General features: G+C 51.4%; 6 protein-coding genes across 6 annotated transcripts; 2 read left to right on the top strand and 4 right to left on the bottom strand.

Moving 5' to 3' along the window:
• Positions 1-720: 720 nt before the first annotated feature.
• On the bottom strand, positions 721-1581 carry A1O3_05883 (uncharacterized protein; the record flags this gene model as incomplete). Its single annotated transcript, XM_007736003.1, has 2 exons — positions 721-849; positions 1498-1581. The coding sequence occupies 2 exons, from the start codon at positions 1579-1581 to the stop codon at positions 721-723; spliced, it is 213 nt and encodes a 70-aa protein (XP_007734193.1).
• A 1406-nt stretch (positions 1582-2987) lies between these two features.
• Positions 2988-3567, top strand: A1O3_05882 (uncharacterized protein; the record flags this gene model as incomplete). Its single annotated transcript, XM_007736002.1, has 2 exons — positions 2988-3098; positions 3202-3567. 2 exons carry the CDS (start codon positions 2988-2990, stop codon positions 3565-3567), a joined length of 477 nt encoding a protein of 158 aa, XP_007734192.1.
• Positions 3568-6142: 2575 nt separating this feature from the next.
• Positions 6143-7677, bottom strand: A1O3_05881 (uncharacterized protein; the record flags this gene model as incomplete). Its single annotated transcript, XM_007736001.1, has 2 exons — positions 6143-6714; positions 6783-7677. The coding sequence occupies 2 exons, from the start codon at positions 7675-7677 to the stop codon at positions 6143-6145; spliced, it is 1467 nt and encodes a 488-aa protein (XP_007734191.1).
• A 691-nt stretch (positions 7678-8368) lies between these two features.
• On the bottom strand, positions 8369-9646 carry A1O3_05880 (diphosphomevalonate decarboxylase; the record flags this gene model as incomplete). The annotated part of the gene is made up of 2 exons (XM_007736000.1): positions 8369-9500; positions 9582-9646. 2 exons carry the CDS (start codon positions 9644-9646, stop codon positions 8369-8371), a joined length of 1197 nt encoding a protein of 398 aa, XP_007734190.1.
• Positions 9647-9939: 293 nt separating this feature from the next.
• A1O3_05879 (uncharacterized protein) lies at positions 9940-10884 on the top strand (the record flags this gene model as incomplete). The annotated part of the gene is made up of 1 exon (XM_007735999.1): positions 9940-10884. The coding sequence occupies one exon, from the start codon at positions 9940-9942 to the stop codon at positions 10882-10884; it is 945 nt and encodes a 314-aa protein (XP_007734189.1).
• A 647-nt stretch (positions 10885-11531) lies between these two features.
• Positions 11532-12500, bottom strand: A1O3_05878 (uncharacterized protein; the record flags this gene model as incomplete). Its single annotated transcript, XM_007735998.1, has 2 exons — positions 11532-12373; positions 12428-12500. The coding sequence occupies 2 exons, from the start codon at positions 12498-12500 to the stop codon at positions 11532-11534; spliced, it is 915 nt and encodes a 304-aa protein (XP_007734188.1).
• Between the last annotated feature and the right edge of the window lie 455 nt (positions 12501-12955).

The raw sequence follows: 12955 nt of genomic DNA, 5'->3' as shown, positions 1-12955 counted from the left end.
AAGGTACCCGATCTATGCTGGTGTATGTATGGAGCATTTGGTCTGATGACTGTCCACCGTCCACCGTCCGGACGGTTCTGAGACGCGCAGCAACAGGTTTCAAGGCACAGTAAGCTTCGGTACTTGCACACCACGTCTTGGGTAGAATAGTTGGCACACCAAGTCTTGTGTAGGATTGTAGGTAAAAAGGCAGCCAAATCAACATCGCCGTCAACAATTGATCCAAGACGTCAATATCAGTATCAGTCTGACTGTTCTGTTCTATTCTATTCGCTAAGCCCAGAGACCCCTAGTAGGTGGTCGTCCAAGGCATCAAGCTAAAAGGAAAACCCGCAACTCCTCCGCTAGAAATCCGCATCGTCTTCGACCCTCTGACTCCTGTTTGTTCGTGATGAAGGGCGGAAAATCAACTCAACTCAACTCAATTTGCTGTGTCTCTCTTTTCTCGTCGTCCCTCATCCCGCGCATCCATGTTCGAGTCTTGACGAGGCTCCACAAAGCTGTCGCATTCAAATTGCATCATATGCCGTGGCACTGCATCATTTCGCTTCGCCGACTCCAGCTCAACCCTTTCTTCTGATCCCCAAGTCTAGCGTCACCCCACCTTGACCGCACCTCGTTGCCAAATTGAAAGAACCCTCTTGACGCGGTGCGGCGGTTGCTGTTGTGTATTGCGAAGTGTATCTCTGAAATGTGTGCTGGTGACTCACTTTCGTGGTCTCACGCGAAGCAATCCTCATAACTTTTGCTGTGCTTGTTGCTCGCGTGTTCATCGAGGCCTTTGCGCGCCGTGGTGCTCTGGAATGTGGCGAAGCAGATCTTGCATTTGATCGACTGGGCTTTTGCGTTCTATGCGAGAGGGATCTGTTAGTTGGACTCGGGATGGTGTTCTCGTTTTGCAAGTTGTGATGGCAGAGAAAAAATCAAAATGAGTCCGAAGAGGGAGATGTGCGTAGCAGGACACCTGATTTTGTATCCCGCGGGCCGATGTGCTGGGGATCCCTCGTCTTGATCTCGACCAGAGGGGAGATGGACTCGGGAAAAGAAAACGAAAAAGAAATTGCAGAGAAGGAGGGCGAGCATTTGGTCCGTCAGTATGCGTGGAACAATCGTGATTCTTCTGAAGGCCGGAAACCACAGCTCATGGTATGTTTCCGGTCGATTTTCAAAGGTCATTGTCTCCCCGCGCCCGAGATGGCGGGGTTTCACCACCAGTAGCGTTGGCTGAAGAGCTGGAACAGGTGCCTGCCTCAGGAGTAACAAAAGGATCCGACCAGGCCAGATTTCGATGTAGAGGACCATGTCGATTGAAAGGCTCCAATCAGGCTCCGCGGAACTCGCCGTCACACTACATGGTACTGCAAAGAAGGCGCCTAGCCTAACCTCGTTTTGAAGGGAAGATAACAAAGGATTCCAACCCGATCAAGACCCAAGCTCATGGAACAGAATAGACAAGATTAAAGAAATCGCCAATCAAGGTGAAATGCTCAAACGTACCGATTTCAACTGGCTATTCGGCTCCTTCTTGCCGTCTTTGGCATTACGCTCGCGTTTCTGAGCGGCTTTGGCTCCGTTGCCCATCTTTTCTTTTTTGGAAAGACAAGGGGTTATTCTAGTGCGTGGATTTGCGTAGAAATATTGGAAGCAAGACTGATCTGGTCCGAAAATGAAAGGGATGGTGAGGTACTGGGTAGATCGTCCAGAACAGGCGGGAGGAGGAGAAAGTCGAACGGAGAAAAAATATTCCTAGGGTCAGAGGGAGGCAAGGCTTTCGCCGAGATCACATGACTGCCAGTGGCCTGGGCCTGGGCCGGCAGACTTTCCTATGTCGCCCAGGGGGCACACTAGGCACACTAGGCACAGTGCAGTCCAATCAACAGATATGCATAATCTTATGGAGGCTTAACCGGCTTAAGCTCTAAAACGGCGCCATCTCTGCAACTTCAGTCGTCTTCAACACCGCTAATTACCACCACCTCCTCCTTCTCCTTCATCCTCTCTCCTCTGTACTCCGTACAGTTGGCCAGGCCGACAGTTGGCGGCGTCACCTCCAAACCTGGCTGTATCCTCTTCAACATATCATACGGGTACTATTACATACATATACGAAACCTATACTCCGTATCAGCCAGCCTTTCCCCGTTGGGCATGAGACAAGCGAAATTGGCAATGCTACTACTGAATACTAGAGCCTGACCATGCCGTAACCAGCGTTTGTCGTTCCCAAATTCGTCCTCGCTTCCTAAAGATCACATCGCTAACTCAAAATACAACCGAATGTCCAAAATGGCTCAAAATGGTTCACAACGTGGTTTCCACAAGTTCCAGATTCTTCTTATTGATCTGGGGTCCCCGTGTCTTCCATCTCAAGCAACTTCTTGTCACTGCATCCTCGCCATTGTTCAAGCTGCCCCATCTGACCCAAGTCATTCTTTTTACCACCGTCCGCAATCCATAGTCCTGCCTATCGAGGACAGTCTTCGTCTATCGTACTTCCTCGCCCTTGTCATTCCCTCGCTGCTTCTGTCGCTCGCCCAAAGTCAAAATGCGTTTGTCGAATTCACTTCCATCCTTCGTCCTCCTCATACTGGGCGCGCGAAGCGTATGTGCCGCTCTTCATGACCGCAACCCTTCTCAGGATGCTAGCTGGCACGGGGCAGGCAACTCAAAAGATGTTTGCAACACAGTCGTCTATGTGACCACTGGAGACTGGATCTGGTTGCCAACGGCGTCATCTGAAGAAAAGGATGTTACGACATCAGCCAAGGGTTCTGCAGCTTCCGGGTATCCTTGGGAAGACGTCGATTTCAGCGCAGCATCCCACTCGCATCCAACTTCCGACGGCGGCATTGGCGATACCTCTCCCACGAAGTCAACTTCAGGTCAGGATAGTTGGTCAGTAGACTCGACCATTGACTCTTGGGTCCCTTGGACGGTCCCGGTCAAGTCCTCTACCACCAGCTCTTCTGTTCATTCCAAAGGCAGTCATGGGTTCACAGTCGGCGCACACAGATCTTTTACACATTCCGAAACTAGGGGTCATAGTGCTTCCTGGTCCAACACAACTACGAAGTCTCCGACGAGTACTCAATCGACGGGTACTATCACTTCTTTGACCACGTTGACAACCCCAACTTCAATACCAAGCTCTTCCACTCCTATTAGCCTCTCTAGTTCAACTACTTCCTCTTCTTCGACTAGTACCGCGACGAGTTCGAGTCCTACGACCAGCTTTGCCTCATTAACAAGCTCCACATCAAGCACCAGCTCTACGACAAGCACCAGCTCTACGACAAGCACCAGCACAACGACAAGCACCAGCTCTACAACAAGCACCAGCACGACGACAAGCGCCAGCACGACGACAAGCGCCAGCACGACGACAAGCACCAGCACGACGACAAGCGCCAGCACGACGACAAGCACCAGCACGACGACAAGCGCCAGCACGACGACAAGCACCAGCACAACGACAAGCGCCAGCTCTACAACAAGCACCAGCACGACGACAAGCACCAGCACGACGACAAGCTCTACGACGACTACCAGCAGCCCGACGACCACTAGCACAACCACAAGCTCAACCACTAGTTCTACCTCCACTTCCACAACGACTACAACAACCACAACGGTAAGCTCCTGCCCCATAGTCACCATATTAAGACTCCAAGCTAATCATAAGAAGACAACGACACCAACCACAACCACAACCACAACAACGGTAAGCCATTTGCTCGATCCGCAATATGTCAAGACTTGAAGCTAACCGCAGAAGACCACGACCACGACAACTACAACTACAACTACAACTACAACTACACCTGTCGGCGTAAGTTCTTGCTCCCACATGTCCATATCGAGACCAGCCTGGACCATACCCAAATTTTGCGCCTGGTAGAGCTGACATGGTCAATTACTAGCCAACGAACACCTGCGCAAATTTTCAGCCTTGCCCCGCTGGCACGACGTCGTTTGAGCTCCAAGCCTACAACTCTGGCACCGACGTAGATTGCAATATCGCCAATGTGCTGACGAACTTCGAAGGTTCCGGCGCAGATGTCATCTCATTTTCGCCCATCGGTAGCACCACATTCTCACTGTCTGGAACCACTCTGATCTATAACGGCTTGTTCGCCTCCATCCCTACTGGCTTCGACGACCAACCAGTCCAGTTCGACGGCACGCCGGGAAATGGAGAAACCACTATAGTGTGCGCGATCGACCCGACCACAAGCCAGTTTACCTGCACATCACTAGAGGGCGGCGTCTTTACCATCTTCACCGATCTCAGCGATTTACTGGGTTTGGGTACGGGGACGACCAGCGGGGAGCCAACCGTCCTCTTGAGTGCATTATGCCCGACGACGAGTGTTGCCTAGTCGTAGGTTTCTGGCCAATTTCACCAGCCAAAAAAAAAAACGCAGATACGGACAAATACTGGGGCTCGGTTTATACGCTGCAAGGATAAGGCAGGCCTGATATGATAGCAGCTCAGGAACTCAAGATTCCCACAGGAGCACGTTAAGCACTATCTATTATATTTAATGGGGCAATTTAGGAAGAGCGTTAATTAGTTTGTATCCTAGTCGACACGTCATCCTGTGGTTTTCCCGCGTAATGGGAGCTTCATTTTCGATAAATTACGCCCCTCGCTCTGTGCCAACGGCACTTGACCTACTAGGTCGCTAGAGCTTTCCTTGAATACGAGTAGGAGAAATCATCTCGTACGAAAGTGTTCTCGCCGGACCGCTATGTAGGTAGTTCCGAGACAGGAGTGAGTAGCTTTCGTCAAATTCGGAATGAGCCTAGTAAGGTAATGAACCACATGAAGAATCTGATTATGGTATGGACTGCTGGCAAAAAAAGAAACTCCTCTTGTATCTGTTCTCTTCTCCTCAGAGAGACCATCTCGAGCCCCTTAGCCCTGGCGCAATTCGCTCACCTAGCGGCCTCTCGACTCAAATTGCCCTCTTGGCCAACGCCGCCGTTGGATACTATCACACAGCACATGACTACCTATAACGAATTGTAATGTAACGCTATCATACCATGCCAACGTCTCTAGGTAGGTAGCCAGCGTTGAGGTCCTTGTTCATCCTAAAATGCCAACCTGAACCCAACCACGGGCACTTTAACTTATCCGTACACAGGGCTTACAGTGTCGGTGTCGTCAGATATTGGTCTTACAGTGTCGTCAGATTAGGTAGGTAGGTATCGGTCATGCTCCTTCCCCCACTCCTCTCCCCCCGGCTTCGGCACTAAACACGCACAGTACGGAAACCTCCGCTCTCCACTCCCAGCCAGGAATTGGCTCATATAATAATCATCATGGCCAAATTTGCTCTCGCAATCGCACTCCAATCAATTGCCTTGGTGGTCTAGGTATGATTTTCCATCTGTAACAATTCTTTGATTCAAGGCTGACTTTCCGAAAGTCGGTTATGACGTCGGTCTCATAAATAGATTTATGATCCTGTGTAACACACAGGGGCTATCCGAAGGTCACGAGTTCGATTCTCGTCCGAGGCATGCTTAATTTTCTTTTTGGTTTTTTGCTGTTAGCCGCTTAACATACATGGGTATTCTTTTTTGCCGCTTATTATGATGCCTGCTTTCTGTCATCTGAGATCTTATCAATGTAGCAATTTCCAAAAGTTTTGGTTTTTGAGGTGAGGAGAGAGGTGGTGTGGTGAGACTACTACCTACAGAAGCGCAGGCTTACTACATGTTACTACGACGATGCCGAACTGTGCACCTGCGACGGGACAGTCGTGCGGGAAGACACAAACTGTTTACACAAAAGATGGAGATGTTATAAGTAGAATGTCCAAGGTATATCAAACACACCAAAGACGAAGATATTATATGTGGAATGTCCAAGGTATAGCAAACACACAAAGATGAAAATATTATTATATGTAGAATGTCAAAAGACGAAGATATTATATGTAGAATGTCCAAGATATATCTGGTTGTTCCGTCACTCGCACTCCATACTTAAGATGATGACTTGACCGAGAAAGCAAGTGTCGACCCATTCCACCATCTCGAGGAACGGACCCAGTCTTTCAACACCATCACCAATTTGCGCCCTCTTTCAAGACTTGTCTATGTCTCATTGCTCCTGTATTGGATCTTCTTCTCAACTCGAAACCCTGTAGAACTGCAGTCCGGTCTGGATGTCGCCGAACTTGGCATGCCAGATCTCTTTCCAATAACTACTTCTAAACAACCAGGGACCTTGGGCGCCGGCCTTGGGGAGGAGCTTCTCCTGCTCAGCGGCTCTGATGTAGGTACTGTTGAGATTGAGCAGCGGCTTTTCCGTGATGACTTCCTTCTCGCCAACACGCGGGACCATGCTGGTCATATTATTGGCCCGGGCGGTTTTGAGCAGCCGCACCCACAGTTGAGCCGCCGCGTCGGCACCCAGGGTCCAGCTGGCATCGGTGTATCCAAAGACAAAGGCGAAGTTGGGAAGGTCTTGAAGTAAGGCGCCGCGCCAGACGTATTTTTGATGGATTTGGTACGGTTCACCATCGACCAGGATTTTGGCGCCACCTCCGAATCGAACTTTCAGACCGGTGGCGGTAATGATGATGTCTGCGTCGAGACTAGACCCAGACTTGAGTTGGATCCCTGTAGGTGTAATGGTCTCGATCGTGTCGGTCACAACGTCGGCCTTGCCGGTGCGCAGAGCAGCGAAAAAATCCCCTCCTAGTTGATAGAAATCAGTACATCTTGATGCTCGAACAGACAAGCCGGCAATCATGACCTGGGCTTACCGGGAGTGATGCACATTCTCTGTTGCCATGGCAGATATCGAGGTACAAAATGCGGCTCGAAGGGGATATTGCTGGGCAGTTCCTTCTCGGTCGCAGCACGGAGCACCTTGATCCCTTGCTTGGGGAACAGTCGACAAAATTGAATGAAGAGAAATGAAACCACGAGGAATCGGATTCGGACAATTTGGTAGGCCCAACTCTCAGGAAAGATCTTTTTGATGAATTGATCAACGGGTACGACGAGGGGGACCGGGAGAAAATAGCTGGGGGACCGTTGAAGCATAGTGACGGATTTGGCTTTTTCTGTCATGCTGGGGAGGAGGGTGACGGCGGTTGCACCACTGCCGATGATGACCACCTTTTTGTCGGTGTAGTCAAGATCCTCGGGCCAGAATTGAGGATGGACGACAGTTCCCTTGAAATTGTCGATACCGGGGATGTTGGTGTTGAGACCACGACCGTAATCGTAATAGCCCGTCCCCATGAGAATCTGTCGCGCATAAAATGTTCGCTTGTCGGTACCGTCCACCGTGACGACTAGTTGCCAGTGTTGTTTCTCCGTCGACCAGTCCATGGATTCTACCTGATGGCGATACTTGACATGCTTGTCGATGCCGTGCCGCTCAGCGGTGGCCTTCAGATATTTGAGGATAGAGGCGGCGTCGGCAATGGAACGGTCCTCTTTCCATGGATCCCAGGCAAACCCAAACGTATGCAGATCGGAATCTGATCTGATGCCGGGATATTTGAAGAAGCTCCAGGTGCCTCCCATCTCCGGGCGGGCCTCAAGGATGGCGTAAGAGTAGTCTGGGATCCCTTCTTGCAAGCGATAGGCGGCATTGATGCCACTAATCCCGGCACCAATGATGATCACGTCGAAGCTGTTGTCGGCCATGGCGAGCCAGGGTGCAAATGCTTTTTGACTTGACAGAAATCAGAGATGGGGAATGTTTTCGAGGAACGACCGGTGGCAAAAGCAGACTGGGGAGCAAGGAACGAGATGTGCGAACAGATGGGTTTTATATGAGGGAGGATCCTGAGACGGACAGGAAGTGCGGCCGATGCAGGCTGAAACCAAACGAAGGACCTGTTGTAGTCAGACAGAGCCGGAGTACGAGTACGGAGTACGGAGGATTGCCTCGGTTGGGAACACGAGCATGACATGCTGGATGCCTGAAGGTCAGTCACATACCTGTCAGCACCTGTGGCAATAACCGAAGGAGGGTGGGAGACAGGGGACGCCGGGATGGAGATGCCAGTAGTGGCGTGAAGCTGCGGAGGCGGGGGTGATGGCAGTAGATACTAGACACAAGATCTCAGGTACTATTACGGGAGTACTAGATCAGGTAGTGGTAGCAGGTACCTACTAATAATCAGTCCATAAAGAATATGGACTGCTGGCTACTACAGACACCGGCGCCTCGTTCGATGCTTGCGAGTCGTTCGTCGAATGGGCGAGATCTCGGGTTGAGGTCCGCATAAGGAAAAGGGTTCACCCTAGCATCAGGCATCCTGGCACCCTTGTTGCTCGGGCTTAGAGGGACTGGTACTACCAAGTGCTCGTCCAGATTATCCAAGTCCCGTGATCATTCCTCAACAGACACTGCCTTGCCATTCTCGTCCACCAGGTGCTTCTCAATCCGCTCCGGACCTCCTCCTACTCCGGTACAGATCACACGGCTGATACCCGACTTCAAAGTCATCAACGCCTTCGCATCCAGGCTGCCAGACTCGTTGGGTCGAATGTCCTGTGCGAATTCCCCTTCCCAGCCGGGGGTCCTCTCCAGGAGACTTCTGAACACGCCCGCCACTTGATGCGTGTGTTCCTCCAGATAGTAGATGACTGCATTCGGGCCTGCATCAAATGTATATGCACAGATCAGTTTCCCAGCTTTTCGGTTCGCCGTTTCAACTGCACTCATGGCCGCTCGAGAAACATCGTTCAAATAATGGATCGGGGGCCACGAGTCGAGACAGATCGCATGGAACGAGTTCGAGTCTTGCATGGTGATGCGGGCGAAAGTCTCAAAGTCCTTTTCATGGATGGCCTGTTCAATCTCCGCCATCCTCTTCGGGACGATTTCCTGAAACCGCGCTGGTGCCAGGGTCGATGTCTCGACCGTGGTTTGCATGCCTGCCGTCGAAGGCACTCCTTTCTTCTCCGCGCTAACCACCAGTATCAACGCTCTCATTTCTGGCCAATGTGACACTGGCGCCACTTCCTCTGCAATGCTGTCACTGCCATCGGCTTTGGTACCTGCTCGCCAGGCAACATAGCCACCCATAAGGCTTCTGCATGCTGACCCGGACCCCTGCCTTGCGATCAAAGAAAGCTCCTCAGGTGTTTGAGGCAAATCGTACAAGTCGGCAATCGCTCTGACCAAGGCCGCAAACCCGGCGGCCGAAGAAGCGAGACCGGCGGCTGTAGGGAAGTTGTTTGACGAGACAATGCGCAGAGTCATCTCCGACAACTTGGGTAGAGATCCATCTTTTACTTCCAGCTGCTCCCGTAGTGACCGGAGATGTTTCAAGCATGCCTGTGTCCGCTTGGACGACTGGATGTCTTCGGCCTCCCCGTTGAGGATGAGGGAATCAGGCCCACTGAAAGATGTCGAGCAGGATGCCGTCGTATGTGTCCGCAAAGATTTCTGAGACAAAGTGACCGATAACGAGGAGTTGGTGGGGAGGTTGAGGGAGGTGTCTCTTTTGCCCCAGTACCTATCCATACATTAACATCCTGTTCAACTCCTGCCACTGGTTGCGATTGATGGGACGGGAGGGAAATGATGGCGTACCTACTTGATCACCGCAATATTCACTGGGGCAGTCGTGCTTGCACGATAGATGTGCGAGGAGCCCGACATGATTTCACCACCTGTACAGATGAGGCGACGAAGGCGCTGTGTTGTGTGGGTTGGGAAGTTGGGTTGGGCAGTTCTGAAATAGTTCTCCAGCTGTTTGGCCGCAGCGGTTTTAAAGTCATGGGGGAAATGAGGGAAATCCGCGGGCACGGAAACTGTTTCTCCAGCATCGCATCACTTTTCTTACTCCTGTACTCTGTACTACTCACTTCCAACTTTTCTACTAGCCAGCACACCCACACCACGCTGCGTTCTCCATCTGTGTCCTAACAGACTCTGTATATTAATTCACAACCATGGGCTGGTGGAAAGCAGATCCGGTTCCCAACCCTGCACCTTCGACTTCGACTTCGACATCCCAAGTCCCATTAATCTCACCACATCCGATTCCTTCACAGTCCAACGCCGACTCAGCCTCAGCATGTCCGGTCGACCCGAAGACACGATCGTTATGGCTACAGCAAGCGCAGAAGAAATCACAATCAGCCACACAAGAGTCGCAAGTGACACATGTTGCAACCTTACCATCCTCACATCCGCCAATTCCGCCATCCCAACCACAGGCACAAGCACCCTCTAGCTCTTCGCAAGAATGCTCGTCGGATCGAATATCACAGTCGCCTGTCGCCACTCCCAGCCCAGAGACTTATTATAAGACGCCACGCCCATTATCGCAGGAGCGCGCCGTCTCTTCTATTCCACGCGCCGTCCCCTCCAGCCCCAACCCTTCAAATATCCCAATGAACAACGAATCCGAGACGGGCGTCTCGAGCTCGGGAAACTGGATTTATCCCAGTGAATCTCAATTTTTCAATGCCGTGATGCGCAAACAAACCTCTTCCAACCCCGCCGACCTCGTCAGCTCCATCAGCCACATAATTCCAATCCACAATGCCGTCAACGAACGCGCTTGGTCCCTGATCAAGGCCTGGGAAGGAAACTCTTCTGCTGCTTGTGGCGGACCGAAACTTCTGTCGTTCAAAGGCTTAGGCAGTGGTGCAAAGTCGCCGAAAGCCCGTGTCAAGAGTCTCATGGGGTATACGGAACCGTTTGACCGGCACGACTGGGTGGTTGAGCGGTGCGACGGCCAAACCGTCGAATATGTCATAGACTTCTATCAAGGGAAGTCGGATCCTAAAACGAAAGACTCTTCGCTCAACTTTTATCTCGATGTACGGCCAAAGCTGAATAGCTTCGAGGGTTGGAAAATGCGTGCTGAACACTCCCTCGGTTGGAGGTGACGGTGGACGGCTGTAGATGTAGGGTAGCTTGCGTAGACTGCCATGAACTGTACAAAATGACGGGAAGAAGAAGATAATGCTCATAAAACTACTCAATGCATGTGTATATATCAACAATTTCGATCACCGAGCCCCCCATCCATCTTATCCCGAGCCAAGGTTCCACTCAAACTCCCAGTTTCTGTTTCGAGCTGAAAAGTGTAGAAGGTTGTGGTGTAACCGGATCATGTGTTTCCGTCCTGTGGTATCATTAGAAACGGAAGCCAAACCACGATGAATTGAATCGCGAAGACTCTGCCTCAACAGAGCCCTCGAAAAAGCATCGCAAACGCCAGCAACCCTAAACCCAAAGCAAATGTGGATCGGCGCAACAGCAAGCCAGTTTCGGCCCTTTGCAGGTATGTTCTGAGGAGTATATCCCTCTATCAACGAAATGCAACAAGAACCACCACAACGGTGCAAATGATCGTAGGCCGTTTCAATTCATAAGGTCAAGGTGCCACTCATGCCACCCGGTGACAAAGGAAATTCGTTTCTGACGTGACAAGGTAGCATCACATGTTGGATACTTCGGTATGCTGTGTTTCTTTCTTCTCGACACTCTTGTCGAGTCTGGCTTTGCCGGTTCTCGATCTGATTGTTCTTTTTTACCAGTTTCCTGTTCGGATCATGGGCTGTTCCATTCCGTAGGTATTCGAAAAAAGCTGTTGTCGGATACTCTGTTGCTGTTGGTGGTGGTTTGATTGATTTGCTGGCCTCAGCCATCCTAGGGCGTCCACAAGCGCTTCGTAGGCTTCCCGTAACCGTCCGCCACTCTTCTCGTTGTGAACCCGGAGTTTCTCCTCCCAGCCAGTGTATTGTAATTGGATGCCGGCGCCTCTCTTGCTAGCTTCTTTGATAACACTTGCCCAGGCTTTCGAGATTTCATCGTAGGCATTTTGCTTAGCCAGATTGTGTTGAGGATTGTCCCACTGAGGAAGATCATGGATGATTTGCGTCACCCCGTTGAGATATTCGAGGGACGTCGAAGATTGCTGTTCATTTGGTGGCAAGAAATGCGGCGTGAAATCAGTCAGAGCCTCCAGTAAGTCGTGATACGGAGCACGGACTCGATCATATGAATAGTCGGATCGTGGATTCGGATCCAGCGGGAAAGAGGCCATCAACCGATCATAGTAGTTCCGTAGAACCTGTAATGTGCTGTGAATGCTAGGCCGTGGGCTGACTTGGATGATTTGATCCCGTAGACCAGGGTTGCGGTCATACACAGATTTCAACACTGATCTCAAAGCATCCGTGTCCAATGTTTCCAGAAGTCTGTCCACCGAGAGTGACCTCCCAGCCAGATTAGGACGAGCTCTTTTTCTCGCAGAAGGAGTCAAGGTCTGGGGCAGTCGAGCGTTGGGGATCGCAGGCGAAGTTGACATTTCATCATCTCGATCAGGTGAGGGCGACGCTTTCCGTTTCCGGGAGGGAGCGGTGGCAGACACTGAAGGGGCGGTCAGCATACGACAAGCAATGGCACTCAGGGCAAGCGGCTTACTAGATCTGTTGGGGGAGAGACGAGTGTGCTCGTGGAAATGCGGAGGGACAGGCGGCGTGGCCAGGCTATTCATCGTGGCTGCGAAGGCCCGGTGGCGGTTTGTTTATCAGAACCTAGCAGGCAGAAGGGTGGTGTTTGTCGAAGGCTCAAGTAATGTATGTAGGATGGTGACTAGGTGGTGACTGTCTTAGAGGGGAAGGGCGTTGAGAAAAAGGAAGACAAAGGTCAGTGCTGAGAGGCAGAGCGGCGGTGAGGAGGCTGCCACTGCACTGCACTGCACTTGATCCCAAGGGATGAAAGTGATGGCAACGCACTTACATAGGTCAGTAGTCACCTAGTAGTTGGGTTGGTGGAGTGGAGGGAAAGTCAAGTTTCAACCTGGGCGCAGCCTCGACACAATGTGATTTGCTACCGCTCTGCCTGACATCCCGGCCGGGGGCTCGACCACACCTGTAACTGCTACTAACTGCCCAATCCGCACAGGGCGCACTTCAGAGCTTGCGACTAATAACGCTCTTACACATGGAT

Source organism: Capronia epimyces, assembly GCF_000585565.1.
Source record: "Capronia epimyces CBS 606.96 chromosome Unknown aczIQ-supercont1.4, whole genome shotgun sequence".
NCBI lineage: Eukaryota > Fungi > Ascomycota > Eurotiomycetes > Chaetothyriales > Herpotrichiellaceae > Capronia > Capronia epimyces.
Note: the sequence above shows the minus strand (reverse complement) of the source record. Positions and strands in the feature narration are given on the sequence as shown.